Consider the following 21829-nt stretch of genomic DNA (forward strand, 5'->3'; position numbering starts at 1 on the left):
AAGGATAACATAAGAAAAGCATTCTAAGGATTTGGAGATTTTTTGTAATATTCAGTGATAAGGTTTATATCAGAATAAAAACAGTAAGAAAAGAACAGCACAGTGGAAGACTGCACAAAGAATATGAACTGTAGTTTAATCAAACATGCAGAGAATGCTATTTGTAAAACTGTGTTATACAGTTATTAATATCTTGAAGGCTTTATTTGCTAGTTCAGGGTAATCAGACTCTTACTGAAACTTTCCAGTGAGTAATCTTAGAATCCCAGTTTTACTGAGGGCTCACTTGATAAGCTTTCTTATGAGCTGTAAACATAAAGCCTTCCTATTCTGTTGAAACCTGCATTATGTAAGTTGTGCTTATTGCTGGAATTAGGAACAGAATTAGTATCTGAACTTATTTTTCAATTCTTGAAGATGTTGAAAAAAGTTCTAACTTCAGCACAGAGCTTGCTGCTACACTGTTGAAAGAAATCTGTATATTCTGTAAATGACTCATTCACATTTTGATAACAACTTGATCATAAATCTATGATTTACTTATTCCATTTTGTGTTCAACTTGGGACATATTGACTGATTCCTGTAAAAAGCTAAATTCAGTCTGTTTACATTTCAAAACTATTGGCTAAATACGGTATTTTTAAAAAGTTCTCAACTGGTTGAAATGTGTTCTCAGCATTACTGAAAAATATTTTGTTGCATAATTTAAAAATTCTCCAGAGATAATTGGACAGATGTCAGCCAGCTGTGGTTACTAAGACCATGACAAGTTAAAGCCAGTAACTTTAAGTGATTACGTAGTTCTGGAGTAGTCATGACTGCTGTTCTAAGACTTGGGACACTGAAATCATGTGACAGGACTAGGTCATGAGGTCATTCAGATGACCCGGAATAGGCTTACACTTTTCATGTTTTCATTTCAATGAAGGAAAAAAGGGTTTTATAGAAAACGTTTAGATCCTCAAGAACACTTCTCAACTCATAAGAAACGTTTCTTCTAACAAAGGTGTTAACAGAGAAGCTGTTTACTCACATTCTTCCTAACGCTAGAAATCCCTTTCATTTTTGCTGATTATACAAAAGTTTAATTTTTATTCCTTTTCTTAGGCTGAATTCTAATGAATGGATTAATTGAACCAAATATAGAGAGACACTTTTAGATAGGTTCTTGTTATATTTTTCTGTCAGTTTTTCACAGGGAACAGGGATCACTCCTGTAACTCACAGAAGTGTTTTATTCTAAGGATTAAATTTGTGTGGGGCTGAAACAAGACCAGGGGAGTCCTCAGAACCCAAGCCTGAGGATCCGCTGCTCTGGTTTTCTGCAGAACTGTGTCTGCCTTGCTTGAGCACACACTTTGTGTGCTGCCTGCCTTCCCTCCTGAGCCTCTGCTCTGTTCTCTCCTGACTCCTGATCTTGTGATGAACACAGTTGCTTATTAAAGGCACATGTAATTGTGACCCTGTAACCTTAGCCTTCAGATTTCCTTCTGTTTCTGTGTTCCAGATAGTGATTAGTGTGTCGTTACATGCTGCTCAGTTACGTTAGCAGCAGGTATCTTTGAATCCTCCTCTCCCCGAAACTGTCCACATCCAGTTGGTCAATAACATGTGAGTTGTCTCTAAAATAACTGAAGTAATACTCCTATCATTAGCAGTAACTTCTGTCAGCAGCTTTCTAATCTGAGCTGGCCTTAAGACTCCATATTCTAGAAATACCTACATGTTTTTGTAACTCCAAAAATGTTTCCTGTCTCTGGAAATCATGCTGAACTTTCTGCCTGGTGTACTCTGTCTCTGTCTCTTCAGACTTTTGCTCTGATGTGGTTTTTGTGATACCTCTCCCTTCCAAAGGTTGAATTAATAAGCATGTTCTCTGTGCTCGGATCAGACTGTGTCACATGGTGTTGAGCTTTATATAGCTGGCTCCCCTATGGCATGCTTTGTGGCACAGAGTATGAATTCAGCAGAAGCCAAAAGTAGCCAGCTGGGTATACGTTTTGCTGTCTGGCAGTCCCAAGCTTCTACTTTGGTAGATTATCACGTGTGTTTGATGGAGTTTGGGTGTTTGCTTTATTTTCTCAAGTTCTAGTTTTATATACTACAGTGCTCATTTATGTGTATTATTATAGAGTCTGCCACTGTAGATAGTTTTAACAGTGCTGCTGTCAAGTTCTCGTTGTTGTTTTTTACTTACCTTAGAGTTCCCTAAGTGAGCAAATGCTCCTTTCCCACCTTTTCTGCTGTATTGCTAAAGAAAGTCACATGGTCCTGCTTATTGGCACCTTTTGAATTTTTAGTGTCTAAACCACAGCTGGGCTATCAAGGATGCTATGGCAGTATTTTTAAGTGGAGTTCCGTGAGATGTCCCTGAAAAAGGGTTTCCATGGCCAAATAAATTTATGAAATTTGGCAGACTATATTGCCTTTTCTTGGGACAGTCTCCTGAATTGAAGTTGGGGACCCATGGTTTTTTCTCTTTTGAGGGAAGTGAGTATGATTGTTAATTAGGTTGTGACCATTATTTTCTAGCAAACTCTACCAAGGCCTAAGTATCTTCAGTTGGAAGACCATTTTTGAGAATGGTCTCTTCGGATTTCAAAGTCCTTTCTTGAGAATTATACTTAGATTCCTTCCTTTTTTTTTTTTTTTGGGTGAGGAAGATTGGCCCTGAGCTAACATCTGTTGCTAATCTTCCCCTTTTGCTTGAGGAGGATTGTCCCTCAGCTAACGTCTGTGCCAGTCCTCCTCTATTTTTGTATGTGAGATGCCACTGCAGCATGGCTTGATTAGCAGTGTGTAGATCTATGCCGGGCATCCAAACCTGTGAACCCTGGGCCACTGAAGTGGAGCATGCAAACCCAACCACTACACCATTGAGCCAGCCCCTTACATTTCTTTTTTTTAGCGAATGTATAGCTTTAGTACAGCAACCTTACTGTTAGTACCCCAAATAAGTTTGTGATAGCTTGTCATTGGGTTCTCACAACAATAAGAAAAATTTTCCAACCCCCCTCCCCGCCCCCCGCCCTCTTCGCCCGCATTTGCCCAGAAGTGCTTGCCAAGGCTACCTGCAGGTTGTGGACGGACACTGTTAGACTTATGTCTTTGGTCAATTACAACCTTTCCCCGCTTCTGAAATTCACAGTGTGCTTTGGCATATTGAGGGGTTGAGAAGCTCTTAAAGAACTTCATTTAACTTTATTTATCTAGGAAGTTCTTAATGTATTTATCCAGATACCTTTTTAATTGTTTTTGAATTGTAATTTACATTTGATAAATGCCTAAACCTTAAGTGTTCAGTTCTGTGAGTTTTGATAACTATGTACTCATGTGTAACTACTTCTCAAAACAAGATAGAAAATAATTATATCACCTCAAAAAAGTGCTTTGTGCATCTGACCAACTGTTTCTCTGTGTGTCGCCTCCCCTTTTCTGAAACAGTCATTTTGACTTCTATCACTTGATTAGTTTCACTTGTTATTAGAAGTCATAAATGAAATCAGTATATCTTTTTGTGTATCTTTTGCCCCATGTGATATTTTTGAGATTCACCCATATTGTGAAGTATATAAGTGGCTCACTCATTTTTGTTCCTGAGCAGTATTCTTTGTATGAATATACCATATTTTGTCTTGTTTTGCTTTTCTTCCAGGTTTCTCTTGATATTTGGGCTATTATGAATATGGCTGTTATGAACATTCTTGTACAAATATCTTTCTGTAGACACTATGTTTTCATTTTTCTTGAATATATATCTAGGAGTGGAATTATTGTGATATAGGGTAGATGTAGTTTCAACTTTTTATGAACTTGCCAGTTTTCCAAAGGTGCTATACCATTTTACACTCACATTAGTGTGTGTGTTCCAGTTACTCCACGTGGTAGGCTGAATAATGATCCCCAAAGACATCCAAGTCTTAATCCCCAGAACCAGTGAAAGTTATTTTATATGGCAAAAGGAACTTTCGAGATGTGATTAAGGGTCTTGAGATGGAGAGATTCTTGTGGATTATCTGGGCAGGCACTAAGTGTAATTACAAGTGTCCTTATAAGAGGAGGGTAGAGGGAGATTTGGCTATAGAATGAGAAGGCAGTGTGACAACCCAGTTTTTCCTCTACTCTTCCCCAAGAGACAGGAGATCAGGCCCTAGGTGTGGGAAACTTGCCCCTTCCCTTGGAAAGCTTTTGCTTCATATGAGGTACCACCAAGTGGAGGAACTCTCTCCCGTCTCTTACCCCATGCCAGTCTTTTTCAAGCGCACTCAGTTGAGGCCCTTGGAGAAGAGCTTGTGAATGAGTGCAGATTCCCCTTCTACTGAGTCTTCCAGGGATTCTTAACTGTCGTCCCAGCTAACACTCAGCCTTTACCTTTACTTTTATCTTTAGTATTCAGGAGGTTGACTATGGACTGTGTTTCCTTTGCATCTGTGGGTTGATATCTGCCATCACTTCTGAAAAGTTCTTGGCCATTATCTCTTTGTGTTTTTCCTGCCCCCGTTCTCTTTTTCAACTTTTTCTGGTGCTCCAATTAAACTTTAGTTAAACCCAGTTGATGTTTGGTTTTGGATGTTCTGGGGTTTTTTACACACTGTTTTTTCCTCATTTTGTGTTTTAATTTGAGTATTTTAATTTGGCCTGTCTTCAAGTTCAGTACTCATTTCTGTCTGTTATTAAGTCCATCTAAAGAAAAAAAACCTTTAATTTCAGATACTGTATTTTTCTGATACTCTGTTTCTAAAATTTCCCTCTGATCCTTTTATAGCTTCACTGTCTTTGGTGAAGTTCTCCATTTCATTATGCTCATTGTCTTTTCCTTCAGTGTTTTTTTAAATCATAGTTATTTTTAAATCTGTGTCTGATAATTCCAGCATCTCGGCCCTTTCTGATCTGATTATATTAATAATTTCATCTTTTGATTATAGTTTGCTACTCCCTGTGTTTTGTAATTTTTAATTGAATGCTGAGCATTTGTTTAATAACAGTACAGTTTGAAGTAGTATTTACGTCCTTGTGTTAGTCTGTTGGATAGTGGGGCTAAGCCAGTAAGATGTGTAGTTGAGCTAGTTCTGGGCTTTGAACTTTAGTTTGATTAAAGTTCAGTTGTTTTGAGAGCAAGATTAAGACTTTACTTTCTGCAAGATTTGTTGTCTGAGTGTAATTTCAGTTATCTCTTTGCACTTCATATCTGAGCCATCAGCTTTCTGATCTGTGGGCCGGTTCTCTCTACTTTACAACCAGCTGTTGATTTCCTTGCCTTGTGGCGTTCTTTTTACTCTCCCATCCTGCCCCAGGCTTTTGTGCCTAGTGAGATATCACTCTACTAGTAGTACCTTCCAGGGATTTCTCCTAGCACTCTTTCCCTACCCTAGCCTTGGTAGTTCAATGTCCAGAGTATCTGGGAGGAAGTTTTTCTCTCAACTCTCCTGTCCTACCTCATTCCTACCACTGCTGAATGTCTAGAGTCTATTGGATTGATTTCTCTCACTTCTCCTGCTCATCCCTCCCTGCCCCCATCAGAGGATAGATTTTTTGCATTTGAGGGAGACCGTAAGCTTCTTGGGGTATCTCAGCTTTCTAGCCCTGTCCTCCAGCCTTTGGCATATTTTCGCAAGCTCTTGGTGAAGACCTGTGGAAATGAGTGGTTGGGTAGTGCAGGTTTGCTCTGTGAAATCCTTGGAATTCTAATAGGTCTTGTCGGCTTACATGTTTCTGTTAAAATATATTAAAGTTTAGGCTGGTTCCCCTTACCCTCATCTATGGTAGAATTATTCCTCCTTAGCCACTCCACCAGGAAAGAGACCATCTGTGGGCCTCTCTTCTATCAAGGGTCAATACTTGCTGGAATTTAGCTCTTCTTAGGTTACTTTGCATCCTTTAACTCTAATAGATTCAGAAAACCAGGATTTTGTAGCTGATCTGGCTTGTTCTGATTGTAAGGATGAAAGTGATGGTCTCTTGTGACTTTCTACATCCCAGTTAGAAGTGCACCTCTTCTCTTGGAATACTTTTTAATGTATAGTTTGGCAAATACGTGATAAAATTTATTTCACTCTAGTTGATTTTCTTTAGTATTTTTCACAGCTAGTTTTCTAAATCTTTTCCATTCTTCTCAAATGTAACTCTCCAGTTCTGTCCTCAGGTGGTAAATGAACTTGTCTCTTATTTTGAGATTAAAGTCATCAAACTAAAATTCAATTGATGGGCTTGTGGAGAGTATGGGAAGAATATGTGGTAGGAGCATAGAAAACTAAGCAAATGAAGAACTGAGATAATTAACTCTGGGGAAAAAGAAAGAGTTGTACAAAAAGGGAAACGTGATTATATAGATGCTTACTACTAATCTTATCAGGTACAAAATTATATATGTGATTATTTAACTACAATTGGGAGATAGTTATTTTTAAGGTTGGAGGAAAGTGAGTGATTATGGTGTAAATCTTCATTTTCCATAGAAAAATTAATACATAATACCTTCGTATTTCAAAGGTTACCGTTATAAGCCTATTACTGAAGTATAAATAGCAAGAATCAAAGTTAAAAGGATTTTAAAGAATTGTACCTCAGTGTGGGAAGAGGACCTATATTTGACTTTACTCACTATGCACATTATTACTTAGATAAAAATGAAAATATATTTTTAAAAAGAGGCTTAATTAAAAGTCTTCTCAAGGGATGGTAAAAAGGAACCAAACCTTTTCTTCACAGACTGTTTACCGTTATTTCTTTATTCTTGTTTACTTCACACATGATGCCTTTTCCCTTCTTAGAATTTTAGATTTTACTGTATGATACTTAGTCAGTTAGTTATGAAAGTTTAAAACTTTGGTGAGAATGGGCTTGTAAATTTTTTTTTTAAGTTTTGAAAACAGATTGAAGTTCTAAAAAGTGAGAAAAACTTTCTTTTGGTGAGAATATTTTAATTACTGACACTATTAAAAGTTAAAAATAAAGTAGTATTGATAGGAATAAACTTGTCCAGTGTTGATAAAGATTTTACTTGCAGAATTATTGTATTTGTGCACTTATAACATCGTCTTATTTTTATAAGGGTTTGTTTCCACAATGGGCCAAGAAGAGAACTTCTGAAAGTCTGTTGTGAGAATAATCATTTGAATTTCTATCTCATTCTACAGTTTGCTTTCATTATTATGTTGAAATTATTACTTGATTTTAAAGTTAGCCTCTAAATTATCCTTTCCATATCTTTTTTAGGTTAGGTAAAGGAGGATATTTTCTTAGCGTGGATTGCTGCCATTGGTAAGAACATGTCGTCCATCTTGCCGTTCACTCCGCCAGTTGTAAAGAGACTGCTGGGATGGAAGAAATCAGCTGGTGGGTCTGGAGGAGCAGGTGGAGGAGAGCAGAATGGACAGGAAGAGAAGTGGTGTGAGAAAGCAGTTAAAAGTTTGGTGAAGAAGCTAAAGAAAACAGGACGATTAGATGAGCTTGAGAAAGCCATCACCACTCAAAATTGTAATACTAAATGTGTTACCATACCAAGGTAAGTGGTGGTAGATCAGAAATTTGGTGGTCATACTGTTGAAAATTGCTTAGAGGAATCTGAAGGAAAGTCACTGAAATTTCGTTACTTTCACCTGTAAATAGTGATTATTAAAATATGACAGTTATTTTTAACCTGTCTTACTAATTTTGTTTCACTAGTTAAGACTTGTTCATTTTACAAATCATTTTCGTGAACAGTGAGAAGGTTTAATCAAGCAAAATAAAATACTTTGTATTAAGTTTTATCTTCAGTCTTCATTTACCTTCATTGCCTAAATGCTTCATTTTATGTTATCCTAATTTCTGTGATTGAATGACATTTGAATCGATTCAAAGCTTTTTCTGTCACTAGTGCAGTAGTGACAGTTTTCTCCCCCTCTGTCAAAACTTCAGTCACTAAGGAGTTAAACATTATCATGAATTTTACATAGTTTTTGTTTGAATTGTATCGTTACTTCCAAGAAAGAACAGTATATGAGGTGCCTTTGTAGATGTCATCGGTAGTTAGAACCTGTCTTGAAGACCTACCTCTTGTATTGGAAGATCTGTTTGTTACTTAAGAGGTTGACGTTTTATTAGTGTAAATTTAATCATTTACAGATAAATACCACTGTCAGAAAGACTGTTTTTTTTTTTTTAAAATAAAGTAGCAAGAGATTTTTAAGTGTTTCACTACTTTTTGTGTGCATTACAAGGTTTTTGGGAGTGTCAGCATATAGAATTTTCTAAAATGACTGTTTGCAGTGTCATACACATAGGCCAGCACATAGCACGTGAAAGCATTCTACTTCATCCTGACCTTTTTCCCGTGAGCTTTGGGAAAACACTCTGGATGCTTATTGATTATAGATCCCAGAATCACCAGCCTGTCTGCTTGCAAATACTAATAGTAGAATGTTTCCTGCCTTGTTTGGTAGATTAATTATGCATTTCTTTCACCTTGTTTCATGTGTGTCTTAAATAAGAGTTGCTTTTCTTGCTTTATTCTTTTGCTTTACAAATGCCTAGTGAGTGCCTGCTATGTGCAAGGGCACTGTTTCTAGGCACATGGGTCTACAGTGGTGAACAAAACGCAAAATTCCTGGCCTCCTGAGGGATAGATGTACACAAAAACAAGTGGGCAAGTTAATATAATTTGAGATGGTAATAAGTACAAAGAAGATAATAATTGAGGGATAAAAAAGCTGCTTTGGATTGGATTGTGTCACGCATTCTGAGCTTTGAGAAGTAGCAGCTAGCTCAGGGAAGAGTCTTCTAGCAGAGGAGGGAGCCATTGTAAAGACACTGAGGTGGGAAATAGCTTATTGTATTGGAGGATTTAAAAGGAGCCCGGTAGAGATGGAGTCACACAGAATGAGTGCAAAACTTGGAAGGAGTCAGATCATGTAGGGCATCATAGGGCACTGTGGGAGTTTGAATTTTAGTCTAAATATAATAGAAAGCAAATAAGGATTTTTTTTTTCTTTTTTTTGAGGAAGGTTAGCCCTGAACTAACATCTGCCGCCAATCTTCCTCTTTTTGCTGAGGAAGACTAGCCCTGAGCTAACATCCGTGCCCATCTTCTTCTACTTTATATGTGGGACGCCTACCACAGCATGGTTTGCCAAGCAGTGCCCTGTCTGCATCCGGTATCCAAACTGGCCAACCCCGGGCCACCGAAGCAGAATGTGCGCACTTCACCGCTGCGCCACCGGGCCGGCCCCCTTTTTAATGAATTTTTTTATTTAAATCTATTTTTAAAGGTTTTTTACATTTTACAGAGATCACTTTGGCTGTTGGAGACAAGTGGTGAGAGGGATAGTGGGAGTGTGTGTGTCTTTGTGTGTCTTTGTGTGTGTGTGTATGTTAGACTGGATGGTGGATCTGGAAGCAGGGAAATCAGGAGGCTATTAAAGTAGTCTAAATGAGAGACGCTGGCAGCTGGACTGGGCTGCCGACTGTGCTAAACGTGAAGTGAACGGTTTTGGATGGAAGTAGAACTGACAGGACTTGCTGACGAATTGGCTAAGAATAAGTCAAGCTATGTTTTTTAATTCTTCGTTGTTTTATGCCCTGTATTTGAGTTCAGTAAACTTGATTAAATACCCACTACCTGCATGATACGCTGTTCCTCACTGGCATTAAATACAGTCTTTGTTCTTGAGTTGTTTACTCAAGGGATTTAAACTTTAAAAAATAAAAAAGGTAATTTCATAAGGTGCAGTAGGTGTTATGAAATATGTGTACTCAGGGAGCTGTGTCCAGAGGACGGGAACTTTGCCTACTCGGTGGCTTCTGGAAAGTTTCTTTCTGGAGAAGGATTGTTCCCTTTGTTGAATCTTGATGGATGTAAAGGAGGAATTTAGTCAAGAGAAGTCCGATTCATCCAGAGTGTCACTGTAGTGTTGAGGGTGCGATGGTAGGGGAGGACTGGTGAGGGGGTCTAGTGTCCTGGGAGTGTGAAGTGGGAGATGGAACACGCCAGGAGTGAGTCTGTGTAGTAGTAAGGAGCCGCAGCCTGCCGAGCTGGGGAGTTCACGCTGAACCCACGTGGCTGGGTGAGGGTGGAGTCATCGAAGAGACTTAGGTGAAGGAGACTCTCAAGTCAGATTAATTTAAGTCCGACGTTTGGCTGCAGTGAGGAGGATGGGGGTGAGACTCCCAGGTGTGCGGGCAGGGAGATCAGTTGGTGTGTTTGTCTCCCTCGTCAAGGGGAGCTCTGTGGTCCAGTAAGACCTGGAGCCACGTTTTTGCCCAGCTTCATCTAAGGCTCACACTGCCGCTGCAGTGAGCTTACTGACGGAGCAGAGCCCGAGAGTAGAGCTGTGCAGCCCTGTCCTTCAGGTCGCAACCGGATGATTACAATTTACAGATGTGGGTATTTAAACTGTGGAGGTCACTTTAGTCAAATTTCTTTTCTTTATTTTCCATGCTTCCTTTTACAGCCTATTTTAGAGATTTTTCATCTTCTAGGGCTTTTTATCAAAATTTTTTTCTACCCTTTCACCTGACTAATGAAAGTGAAGTGATGGTTGGCCATTACCTTGTTTTTCACTAGAAACTTGCTTGTCTAACTTGGTGTTTTTCTATATTGCAAGAAATGTAGATTTGTTAATATTGTTACCAAAAATTTAAGCTCCTCAAGCTGTAGTTTGGTGTCATATATTTTATAAAGTTTGCTTTGCTTGTAGTGGTAGAACAGTTATATTGTGTCAGATTATTACTCATTTCTTTACTGCTAAATATCCTTAAACATTCAGTCAGCTCTTTTTATGGAGACTGTAAAGGGTCGGGGAATGGGAGTGAAAAAGGTCCATTATGGATAAACCAGTCCATAGTTTAAACAAAATTATTTAAAATCGGATGCAAAATGGATTTAATGTGAGCTTATTTACTTAAAATTGCAAGTACGTTGTTAATAAAATACTTTAAGGTTTTATAAACCTAAAAATACAAATAAGTTCAATTGATGGAGAACTTGAAACATAAATTACTTAATTTTTTAAAGTGGTACGTGTTTTCTGTTAAAATACCTGTTTAATTAACTCTTAACAGAGTTTCCTCCCCTCCCCCCTCCCCCCCAATGTTAGAGTGGGACTTAGACTTAGAGTGGGACTAAAGCCGGCTTTCTGTCCCGGCTGCCCCCTCACGCAACTGCTCTGCCTTCATTGCTTTGTCTTTGAAGGTTAGAAGCTGTAGTTACACACATATGTCACTGCTCCCTTCCCACTGTTGTACGTCGTGACGCAAAGGGATTCATGAGTGGAACTTACCCTGTTAAGCTGCACTGAGTTGAGTAGTATAAATACAGTTTCACAAAGGTTTTCCATCTCAAGCATTTTTGAGACTGAGGACTGGAAGACAACTCCGTCGTAAAATCAGAATGACAATTGATATTTAGGTAATGAACCAATCACAAGAAGAAGAAACTGGCTTTCAGGTCATATTATCTGCAATAAACCAAAATCGAAACTGCAGTGGGCATGGAGACTCTGTAAAGTTAAAAAGGCAAGTGGCTGGGGGTCTAAAATGGCAATTTTATATCTCTTATATATAAATATGTAGAAATACAGAATTTATTTTCACAAACATAAATTATAAGGGCTTTACTAAGGTGGCTCTTTGACCAAGTAATAACATTTTTCATCTTTCATCCTAAGGAAACAGGAATATAGTCAAAGATTTCTGTTCATTTTGGTGTAGTATATAATAGCAAAGAATTAGACAAAACACCGTTCTAACCCGTGGTTTCCTTACCTCTGATAATAAGGGAAATCTACCAACTCATTTTATTCCAGAATTGAACAAGAATAGTAACAAAAGTTTATACCAATCTTACTTATAAAAATAGATGCAAAAATTATAAATAAAATATCAGAAACTAGAAATATTAAAAATAAAACCACAAAATCATGACTATGTAAGGTGTATTGCAGGAATGCAAGTATGTTTCAACTACAGGAAATCTATTAGTATGAGATACTTCATATTCATATTTAAGAAGGAATCTGATCTTGATGGATCTAGCAAGAGCTTTCTATAAAATTCGAGTTTTATTCACGTTAACAGATTAGAAATAGGGTTTTCTTAACTTGATGAAGCATACTTCTAAAAATGTTAACACTTAATCATGAAACTTGGGAGAGATAATACCAAATTGTTAATAGTGGTTATTAGTGGATGACCTAAAGGAACAGATGTCCTATAATTTTTTCCTAATATTTATATATAAAAGTATGTTTTACTTTTATAGTCAGCACAATTAAATGTTTCAGTAGGATTTTTGGACTATTTTTGTCTTTTTTTATCCTTTCAAGTCAATTTTTCTGTTAAAGGGCAATTATATTAACGTTTTTTTAAAAGTGTATATATATTCATATTCATATCCGCTTTTGTCTTCAAAAAGTATATTCCTTAAAAACAAAGTAGTATGTGTATATGATTCAAAAATCAGCCACAGATTATACAGTGGAAAAATGTCTCCGTCCCACCTCTATTGTCACCCATCTCGTCACCCAGTTTTCCTCTTCAGAGATAATTGTATTACTAGTGTCTTAGGTATCCTTTCAGGATAATATGTTTCTTTTTAATGCTGTCACTAACATTTGGGTTTTGTTTTCCATTGTCTGTGTTTTTAAACAGAGTAATTAAGTAAACTTTATGCAGATTGTCAACTTTTATTTCTGACTCCGTATTCCTACCCTTTAACTTCTCTGGGTGACTTAAGAAGAACTAAAGAGAAGTCTTTTTAAACCCAAACCATAGTATCCTTCAATTCTTCTTAAATTACTGCTTTTTTCATTATTTCAAAAGAGAATAAGGATAATTCTCTCTCTCTCTCCTCTTTACGTAGATACAGATGATGTGTCTGTATATCCGTGTGTGTTTCATGATATGTATGGAGTACTGTAATAGAACTTTGAATTTGAAGTTTGACCTGCTTTTGCCTCAGCTTCTTCACTGCTGTTGAGTGTGGATCTTGGAGCATGTGACTGTGCTTTTTACTGTTTCCTCATTTGTGAAAGGGCATTGTGGTATTATCTGAGTACTTTCAAAGTACTATTTTTGGGTTGTTTGAAATAATGTAATTGAAGTTTGTAAGCTATGAAGCACTATAACCATGAATATGGTTTATTTGAAATATTCACATGTACTCCGTGTCTTCATTTTCTTCCAGTTTTTCTAAGAGAACTCACATTAAATTGTAGGTATTAAATTGTATTGTCTGTCTTTGCTCAGTGAGAGTTTTTGCCAGGCTGCATTGTGTTATGCATAATATAGTTTATTCAAATGTATAACATTTATTCATAAAATCAATCAGAACAATGAATATTTTTATAAATGCAAATTAGAACTTTGAGATTATGGGTGATAGCTACCTTTTATCAGCCTCAGCATCCCATTTGTCGTTTTCTTTATGTTCTGTGTATAATTTGTGAAAGCTCTTCTGATGAGGTTTAGGGTCTTGTGAAACACAGTTTGAAAGACACTTGGTGAGACCCTTAACCTTTATCTGGTGCCAGCATTTATAGTTGTATTTTTTGAGAGAGCTCCTGGTATTCGAAGCCCTTTTGTGTACTCTTACATGGGACATTTTTATCACTTACCTTTTCAGAGGAAACGTTCACCTGCTCCAGGACCTTTGTCCCTTTATAAAGTTAGTGAATTATACCCAGATTAATCAGTCTCTAATTTTAACATTTAACACCTCATGCAGTAAGCAACATCCCCACTTTTCTTGTCCCATTAATGTAATGTTTTGGTTCTTTTTTTTTTAAAGATTGGCACCTGAGCTAACATCTGTTGCCAGTCTTTCTTTTTTGATCCTGCTTCTTCTCCCCAAAGCCCCCCAGTATGTAGTTATATATTCTAGTTGTAGGTCCTTCTGGTTGTGCTATGTGGGATGCCGCCTTAGCATGGCTTGATGAGCAGTGCCATGTCTGCGCCCAGGATCCGAACCGGCAAAACCCTGGGCAGCTGAAGCGGAGTGCATGCTTGAACTTCACTACTCGGTTACAGGGCTGGCCCCTGTATTGGCTTTAAAGAATAAGTTTATCAAGCTAACTAAAATAATAGGTATTTAAAAAATTGCAACCATCTTTTGTTTTCCTGGCATCCTTGGTCTGTTTCTAATCTTATCTGGAGCCATTCCAGCTTGCCCAGATATTCCTGTGGGACCAACCCCATTCTGGGAAGGTCATTATTACTGAGGGCAACATTTAACCATACTGTTTACTCCTTCTTTCTGTCTTGTGGTAGGGTGTTTCAGGCCTATGTGGTCCCCACGGGTGATAGAAGTAAATGTACTACTATCTAAGGAACCTGAAATAAACAATACCACACATGAAATGTGCAGATGGAAAATAATAGTAAAACACTAGTTTAGGATATCCTGCAATGTTATACTAAAATGACTGGATCCCACGTGTCTCTTATGCTCTGTTCATTTCTTTTCTTCTTTCACTTAGAATATTTTCTATTGGCCTAACTTTGAGTGTCCTGATTCTGTTTTGTGCTGTATCCCAGTCTACTGTTACACACGTCCAGTAAATTCTTAATTTCAAATATTATATTTTTCAGTTTTAGTATGTTCCTTTTAGTATGGAGAATATATATTGAAATCATCCATTTTTTAAAAATTTTCTTGAATATATTTATAATAGTTATTTTAAAGTCCGTGTCTGCCAACTCTAATATCTCAGTCATCTGTTGGCCTGCTTCTATTATTGTCTGTTCATTCTTTGAGTTATCACTCAGGTTTTCCCTGCCTCTTCATATACTATGTAATTTTTATTGTATGCCATATATTGTATCTAAGAGAATTGTGGATGCTGCAAATGATGCCTTCCCCAAAGAGTATTTGACTTTTCCTGTGTCAGGTAGATAGAGAGGCTGATCATCTTAATCTAATCAGGGATTGACCTGGGTTGGGGCTTCGTTGCCATTTTAATTTGATGTAGTCTATTGCTGGCTCAGTCCTTTTCCATGATTAGGGCTCTGCTGGAATTTTGATTGAAAGCCTGGCGGCATCTACTCCCTCAAAAACTGGAGTTGAGGGCGTCGTTCACTTCTGCCCTTCTTTCCATAGTTTGAGTTTGGCTCTTGAGCCTCCTGTTGTTTGCAGCTTTAAAATCTCGCAAACATCTTTAAGGGAGGTGACTCTTGTGGTTGTCAAAAGTTCTATTTTGTTTTCTTCAGTAGAGTTTCTCTTCCCAGGCCAAGCCTGATTCCCAGCATGTACCTAGAATCTGCAAATGACCCCAGGGGTGGAAGTGGCAGGCAGTTGTCAGTTCACCTGGAAGGTGTTCTTTCTTCCTACAATTTTAGTTTATCTGGATCTCATTACTTTAATAGCTGTCTGTTGTATTTGAACAAGTTTACTTTATCTTTTTCTCCCTAGTTTTTACAACAGGAACATTGGCCTGCTATGACCTGCTTATATCTTACCTGGAAGTAGAACTGTAACGGAATGCTTGAATGGGAACTCTTCTGGTATTTATTCAGAGACCCCAAATCTGAGAACAATAGATTGCAAGTAACCTACATTCAAAATTGAAGTGCTATACCGTTTATGTAGGATTTGCAGAAACGATATCTAGTTAACACATCACTCAACTCTAGGCTATATGAATAAAATATAAGAGTTCGTGAGAGGAGCCTCAAATGAGAACTTCCTTGGAGAGAGTAGTATACACTGTGGCATTTCCCCTTTCTTCATCCAAATTGAGGAGCTTCAGGAGAACTTGCTTGTGCTGCTGAGGTTTGGGAGATAAATGGACTGGTCCCTGACTTCAACCTGAAAAAGGCTAAAAAGCGAGACCAGCTGGAGCTGCTTTTGCATCAGTAGAATGAAGAAAGGGCACAGTGGGAATGGCCTGCACGTTCAGGGTTTGATGGGTCAAAGATAGAAGAATTTTCTCATAGGCCGGGTATACTTTACTAAGGTAGTTGAAGTTAACTTGTCTTGAAAGGATCAAGAGGCCTGCTTTGGAGAGTCAAAGTGACCCAAGCAGACCACCTAGAGAAGTTTTGCATCAGGAACTAACTGTGGGTAAGAGAGGCAGTGTTTGGGCTTCTGACCTTCAAAGGACCTCACCGCCACATTACTGTCACATCAGATTTCAGATTTCAATCAAATCAGCCCTATAAGGCTGTTTGTTCCCTTTTCCTCTAAAACCCCCTCTTCCTACTGTTCCAGAACCTACAGGGCCCTTAAAAGTAACAGCTGGAGAGTCTTGGAGGAGGTGAACTTAGCAAAATTGAATGAGAAAATAAAGTTTTTACTTAGATCAGGGTAAAATTTTTAATTTCTGAAAAGAGATTTATTGTTAATATATATATCTGGGAATGACTAGAACAACCATGGGATCTTGTTGAGATTTTAGCAGAAAGGAGGGAGGCAGTTTGACAAGGGCTTGGTTGAGGGTAAAGATAGACGAGACGGAGGAGCTCACCAAGTCCAGCTTGTTGAATAAGCTGTCTGTATTATACTTTTGAAAACTTGGGAATCCAAATTTAGTGGTGCTGGGACAGGTAGACTATATGGAGAGAATGGAAGGATGTTACATGCTGTGCATGAAATACATACCATTTTTTAGCAAAACAGAATATTTTTTCTAAACACAAAATATTTGACCATGATACCTATTAAATTATCCAATGATGCTTTATTTTCAAAGAGACTATTTTATTATAACTAGGGTTTTCTTCTATTACCTTAATATTTTTTCCCTTGAACTGTTAGATCAGTCTTTATTCTCAAAATCCAGCATTACTTTAGCTCTGCTTTTGGGTTATTATGGGAAGTACTGTGAAATGATAGTGTTGAGGCTCTTAGGAAACTATGTTCATGAACAGTACTTAAATTAAAACTGAAATATATAAGATTTTCTAAGTCCCTCATCTCAGACCTTTTCTTTTATGAACTTTGCTTATCTTTATGGCTTTGTATGTATGTAAGAGGATATAATTTCTCCCTAACTTGGTTTACTCCAAGTTTGGTAGGCCAGTGGGGATGAGGGGGAGAAGGGAGGCTCTGTGTTAAGGACGATGTGAAAGTTCAGAGTTAGATACTTGAACAAAAATTTATAATGAAAAGTAAGTAACTTAAAAGAATTGTTTCCCCATAGTTTTTATGTGATGACTTATATAATTGGCATTAACAGGTATAAATAATGCATTAGTCTATGTACATTACCTAGACATTTTAACCTCTACTTGTAAAAGCACACTGTCAACTTCAAAGTGTCATAGTTGATTTTTATTTTGTAGGATGCTAATGTTTTAAATTGTCAAATTAAAAAAACCTTTCTTTACAACCAAATACAAGCATCACAAAAATGTGTGACTTAAAAAGTTTTGAGTTTTTACAGAACTCTGTTCTGTTTTGCAATCCTTGTTTTATGTTTTATGCATTTAATTTAAAAGATTGGAATGACATGTATTTATCGTTTGTGTTAGGATTTCTTTTGTCATTTGGGATATTTTTTTAATTTTTAAAAACAGAATGTATGTTAAAATAAAGTTAGAAAATTCAAAAATTATTAACATTATTAAACATTTGAACATTATTAAAATAAATATTTCTGAGCCCATTTTAATGTTAACTTTTTTTAAAGTAAAAAGTTTCTACTTTGGGAAGGACTTGGAATATTTTGAGTAACTATTTTTAAAATTGATACTTAAATCTTTTCAATGATCTAGACTATTTTATTTATGTGGGAGATATTTTGTTTTTTTTCAAAGACAGTAGAACCATCTAGCAAGATCTCAAAGTAGTGTTTTCAACGTAACATTTAGAGGTAAAGATGAAAAATTTTTTTCAGTCATTATCCAGTCCTTCCTTCTGCTTCTAAGAAGAGCTGTACCAAACCAAAGAAGAATAAGAGTGTCAGTTTTATTCTCATAGGACTCTTAACCATGGAAATTCTGTTGTCTCCCCCATTTTAATTTGGAAGTGGCTCTCCCAATTTACTTGCCCAGAGAATGTTTTTTTCTTGAGAAAAATGACTCTTATAGTAAAATATCCAGATTTTATAATTAAGCACATTTTATAAGTGTTTTACTTACCGGGGATACTATTCTAAAGTTACTGTTTTAGTTTTGTTTTGCTATGTTTTTATTACTTGTTTCTTTTTTACTTTATTTCCTGTTTCTCATAACTATATAAGAGGCAGAATAGTATTGGTAATTAAGAATGCAGCCTCTTTCCCTGCCACCTGCTGACTCTATGACCTTAGGTATGTTACTCTATCTTTGTGCTTTTGTTACCTCATTTGTCAAATGGGAATAATACTGCTTATTTCATGAGATGTTGGAGGATTAAGTGGTTTAATACGTATAAGGCTTAGTGTTATGTCTGATACGCAGTAAGTGTTTAATCAGTGTGAACTATATGTGGGATGGATCCCTCCCCAAGTTTGATTTTGATATGAGACTGATGAAGCCAAACATGTACCAAGAGAGCATGAAAAGGATTATTGCTCGTATAATTAGGCTTTTTGGGGAAAGCAGGGCAGGCTCCCAAGCTGGTCCATAAATGATTTGAGAGATTAGTGATAGGAGATATGGGGCTAGGGTGACAGTTTTCTGCACTCGTGTGTGTGCCCAAGCTTGCCTCATTTACAATTCCCACCAGCACCAAAGGAGGGAGCACCTGGGATTCCTCATCAGCTTGCTGAGATTTGAGACAGGAGATGAGGGCATGGTGGGGCTTGAAACTGTCAGCAGTCAAATAATCAAAAGTGGAGTCAAATTCCTCATTAAACTCAAGCAGGATAAATGAAAAGAAAACCACACCTAGATGCGTCATAGTCAAACCCATGAAAGAGAAAATCTTGAAAGGAGCCAGTGAAAGACGACGGTACAAACAATTGGAATGATATGAATGACATGTGACTTTTCATCAGAAGCAAGGGGGTCAGAACATTATAAAATGACATCTCTGAAGTGCTGACGTCAAGAAGCCTTAACCATAAATGGGTATCTGCTTAATAAAAAAGCTTCAAAATACATGTAGTAAAACTTGGTAGAATTAATGCGTCAAAAGTACAAAGCCACAATTCTAGTTGGAGAGTTCAGTTAGACCAAAAAGATCATTAAGACATAGAAGATCTGAATTACGCTATTAACCACCTACTTGATATTTATAGAATACTAAATTCAACATCAGTATAATACATAGTCTTTTTTCAAGTGCTATGGTAACCTCACCAGGAAAGACCAGGGCACAAGTCTCAATAAATTTTAAAAGATTGAAATCAACAGACTATGTTCTTTGTCAACAATAGAATAAAATTAGAAATCAATACCAATAAGACAGCTATTAAAAAATGGAAAGTAAAAAACACAATTCTTTGACCCATGGGTTATTTAGGAAAAAAACATGAGAGAAATTAGAATATATTTTAAACTAAATGATAATGAAATTACAACATATCAAATATGTGGGATGCAGCTAAAACATTGCTTAAAGGGAAATTTATAGCTTTAAATAAACTAGAAAAACTGCCTAAGACTTCACCCAAGAAACTAGGAAAAAAAGATAAAAGAAAATGGAAAATAAATAGGAGAAATAATAAAAAGAACAAAAATGAATGACCAGAAAGGAGACAACAGAGATAATTAACAGCCAAAAGCTGGTTCTTTAGATCAATAAAATTGATAAACTCCTGTTAGACTAATGGAGAAAAAGAGAGAGAGAGAGAGCCTATAACCATAAGTTACCTATGTCAGAAATGAAAGGGGAAGTATCATGCTAGATTCTACAGACATGAAAAGTATAATATGCATCTATTTTAAACAGCTTTATGCCATTAAATTTGTATGGTCAAATTTCTTAAAAAATATTACCCCAGCTGCTGCAAGAAGAAATGGAAAATTTGGATAGACCTGTATCAGTTAAAGAAATTTAATTTATAATCAGAATCTTTGCCACAAAGAAAACTCCAGGGCCAGGTGGTTTTACTGGTAAATTCAAATATTTGAGCAAGAAGTAATGTCAGTACTACAGAAACTCAGGAAAAAAAAAGTTAGAAATTTTATAAGACTAACATAACACTGATACCAAAACCTGACAAAGATGGCAAGAAAAGAAGAAAATATACAGATTAATATTTGTCATGAATACAGCTGAAAAAAATTGTTAAAATATACTCCAGCAATATACAAAAAATAAGAATACATCATGAATGAATGAGATTTATCCTAACAATGCAAGGTTAGTTTATAATGTTCAAAAATTAATCAATGTAGGGGCCTGCCTGGTGGCATAGTGGTGGTTAGGTTTGCATGCTCCTCTTCGGCAGCCCAGGGTTCACAGGTTCGGATCCCAGGCACGGACCTACATACTACTCATCAGGCCATGCTGTGGCTACATGCCACACACAAAATGGAAGAAGATTGGCACAGATGTTAGCTCAGCCACAGTCTTCCTCAAGCAAAAAGAGAAAGATTGGCAACAGATGTTAGCTCAGGGCCAATCTTCCTCACCAGAAACAAAACAAAACAAAAAGCAAAACACTTAATTCACTGAACCAACAAAGGAGAAAAACTGTAAGATCACCTCACTTGGTTAAAAACATTTGACAAAATTCATCATCCATTCATGATAAGCATTCCCAGCAAACTAGAAATGTAAAGAGATTTACATAGTCTGATAAAGGGTGTTTAAGAAAAACCAACAACTAAGAATATACTTAATCATAAAATATTATGTTTTCCTTTAGCTAGGAAACAGGTCAAGGAGGTGCATCTTGTGTCTTCAGTTTGTTATTTTGGTGGAGGACCTAGCTAGTGCAGTGAGTCAGGAAAATTAAATACAAAAGGCAGAAAGCTCTGGAAGCACGGATCAAAACTCTTGCTTTTTGTAAACATGATTATGTAAGAAACCTTAAGGAATCTACAAAAACAGCCAGTAAAGCACATGAGTAGATTTAGCAAGGCTGCTCTTTACAGGTTCAATGTATAAAAATGAGTTGTATTTTCATAAATATTAACAGAAAACAAGTGGAAGTGATATTAGGAAAGCAATTCTAGGACCAGCCCCGGTGGCCTCATGGTTCAGCGCACTCTGCTGTGATGGCCTGGGTCCGGTTGCTGGTATGGACCTATGTCACTGTTAGTGGCTGTGCTGTGCTGGGGGCCCACAGACTATAAAAGAGAGGAAGATTGGCACTGATGTTAGCTCAGGGCAAATCTTCCTCAGAAAAAAATCAAAACAAAACAATTCTATGAATAGTAGCATCAGTAAAATTCAAATACTTAGGAATACATTTTTTTTAAAGACACACAAGGTCTCTACACTGAAATTTGAAAACCTTGATGAGAGAAATTATAGAAGACTAAGCCAGTTAGAGAATTCTCCTTCTCATATAGCCAGATATGCTTTTACCAGACTCACATTCCCTCAGATAACTATTATAAACTCTGCATAAAATTAAAAACATAGAGCGCTAGAGAGTAAACAAAAATAGACGTATTTTGGAGGGGATTTGACACTTGGAAGAGGGGAATGGTGTGGGATGAATTTTCTGTTTTTGTATAGATTTTGTCTGTGTAAAATATGCAGGGTAGCTAAAATTTGAACACAAAATCCACTGTTGTTCTGTTCTAAAGAACCAGAGGTCAGAGTTTGGGACAACCACAGCTGCTGAAGAGAGGGGAGAGTTCTAGCAAGGAGAGAGCTACAGAAGGGAAGCCCCAGATTCTGCATAAAAACTTCACCAAAATCAGTAGGCTGACCCCTAAACCCACACAGTGTTGGGGAGCCCTAGTGCAGACTGGCTAAAGGTAAACTGATTTGAATTGCATGCCAAGATAAAACAGTTAACACTTATTGGAGG

General features: G+C 37.0%; 1 protein-coding gene across 4 annotated transcripts in view; it reads left to right on the forward strand.

Annotated features, from left to right (window-relative positions):
- The window catches only part of SMAD2 (SMAD family member 2), a 79645-nt gene that overhangs the window by 17762 nt on the left and 40054 nt on the right, over positions 1–21829 (forward strand). For all 4 annotated transcript variants that reach the window (XM_046671227.1, XM_046671228.1, XM_046671224.1 and 1 more), the window contains exon 2: positions 7218–7506. In XM_046671227.1, the coding sequence (XP_046527183.1) occupies positions 7271–7506 (236 nt within the window). In that variant the 5' untranslated portion in view covers positions 7218–7270. The remainder of the gene's footprint in view (positions 1–7217; positions 7507–21829) is intronic.

Source organism: Equus quagga, chromosome 9 (genome assembly GCF_021613505.1).
Source record: "Equus quagga isolate Etosha38 chromosome 9, UCLA_HA_Equagga_1.0, whole genome shotgun sequence".
NCBI lineage: Eukaryota > Metazoa > Chordata > Mammalia > Perissodactyla > Equidae > Equus > Equus quagga.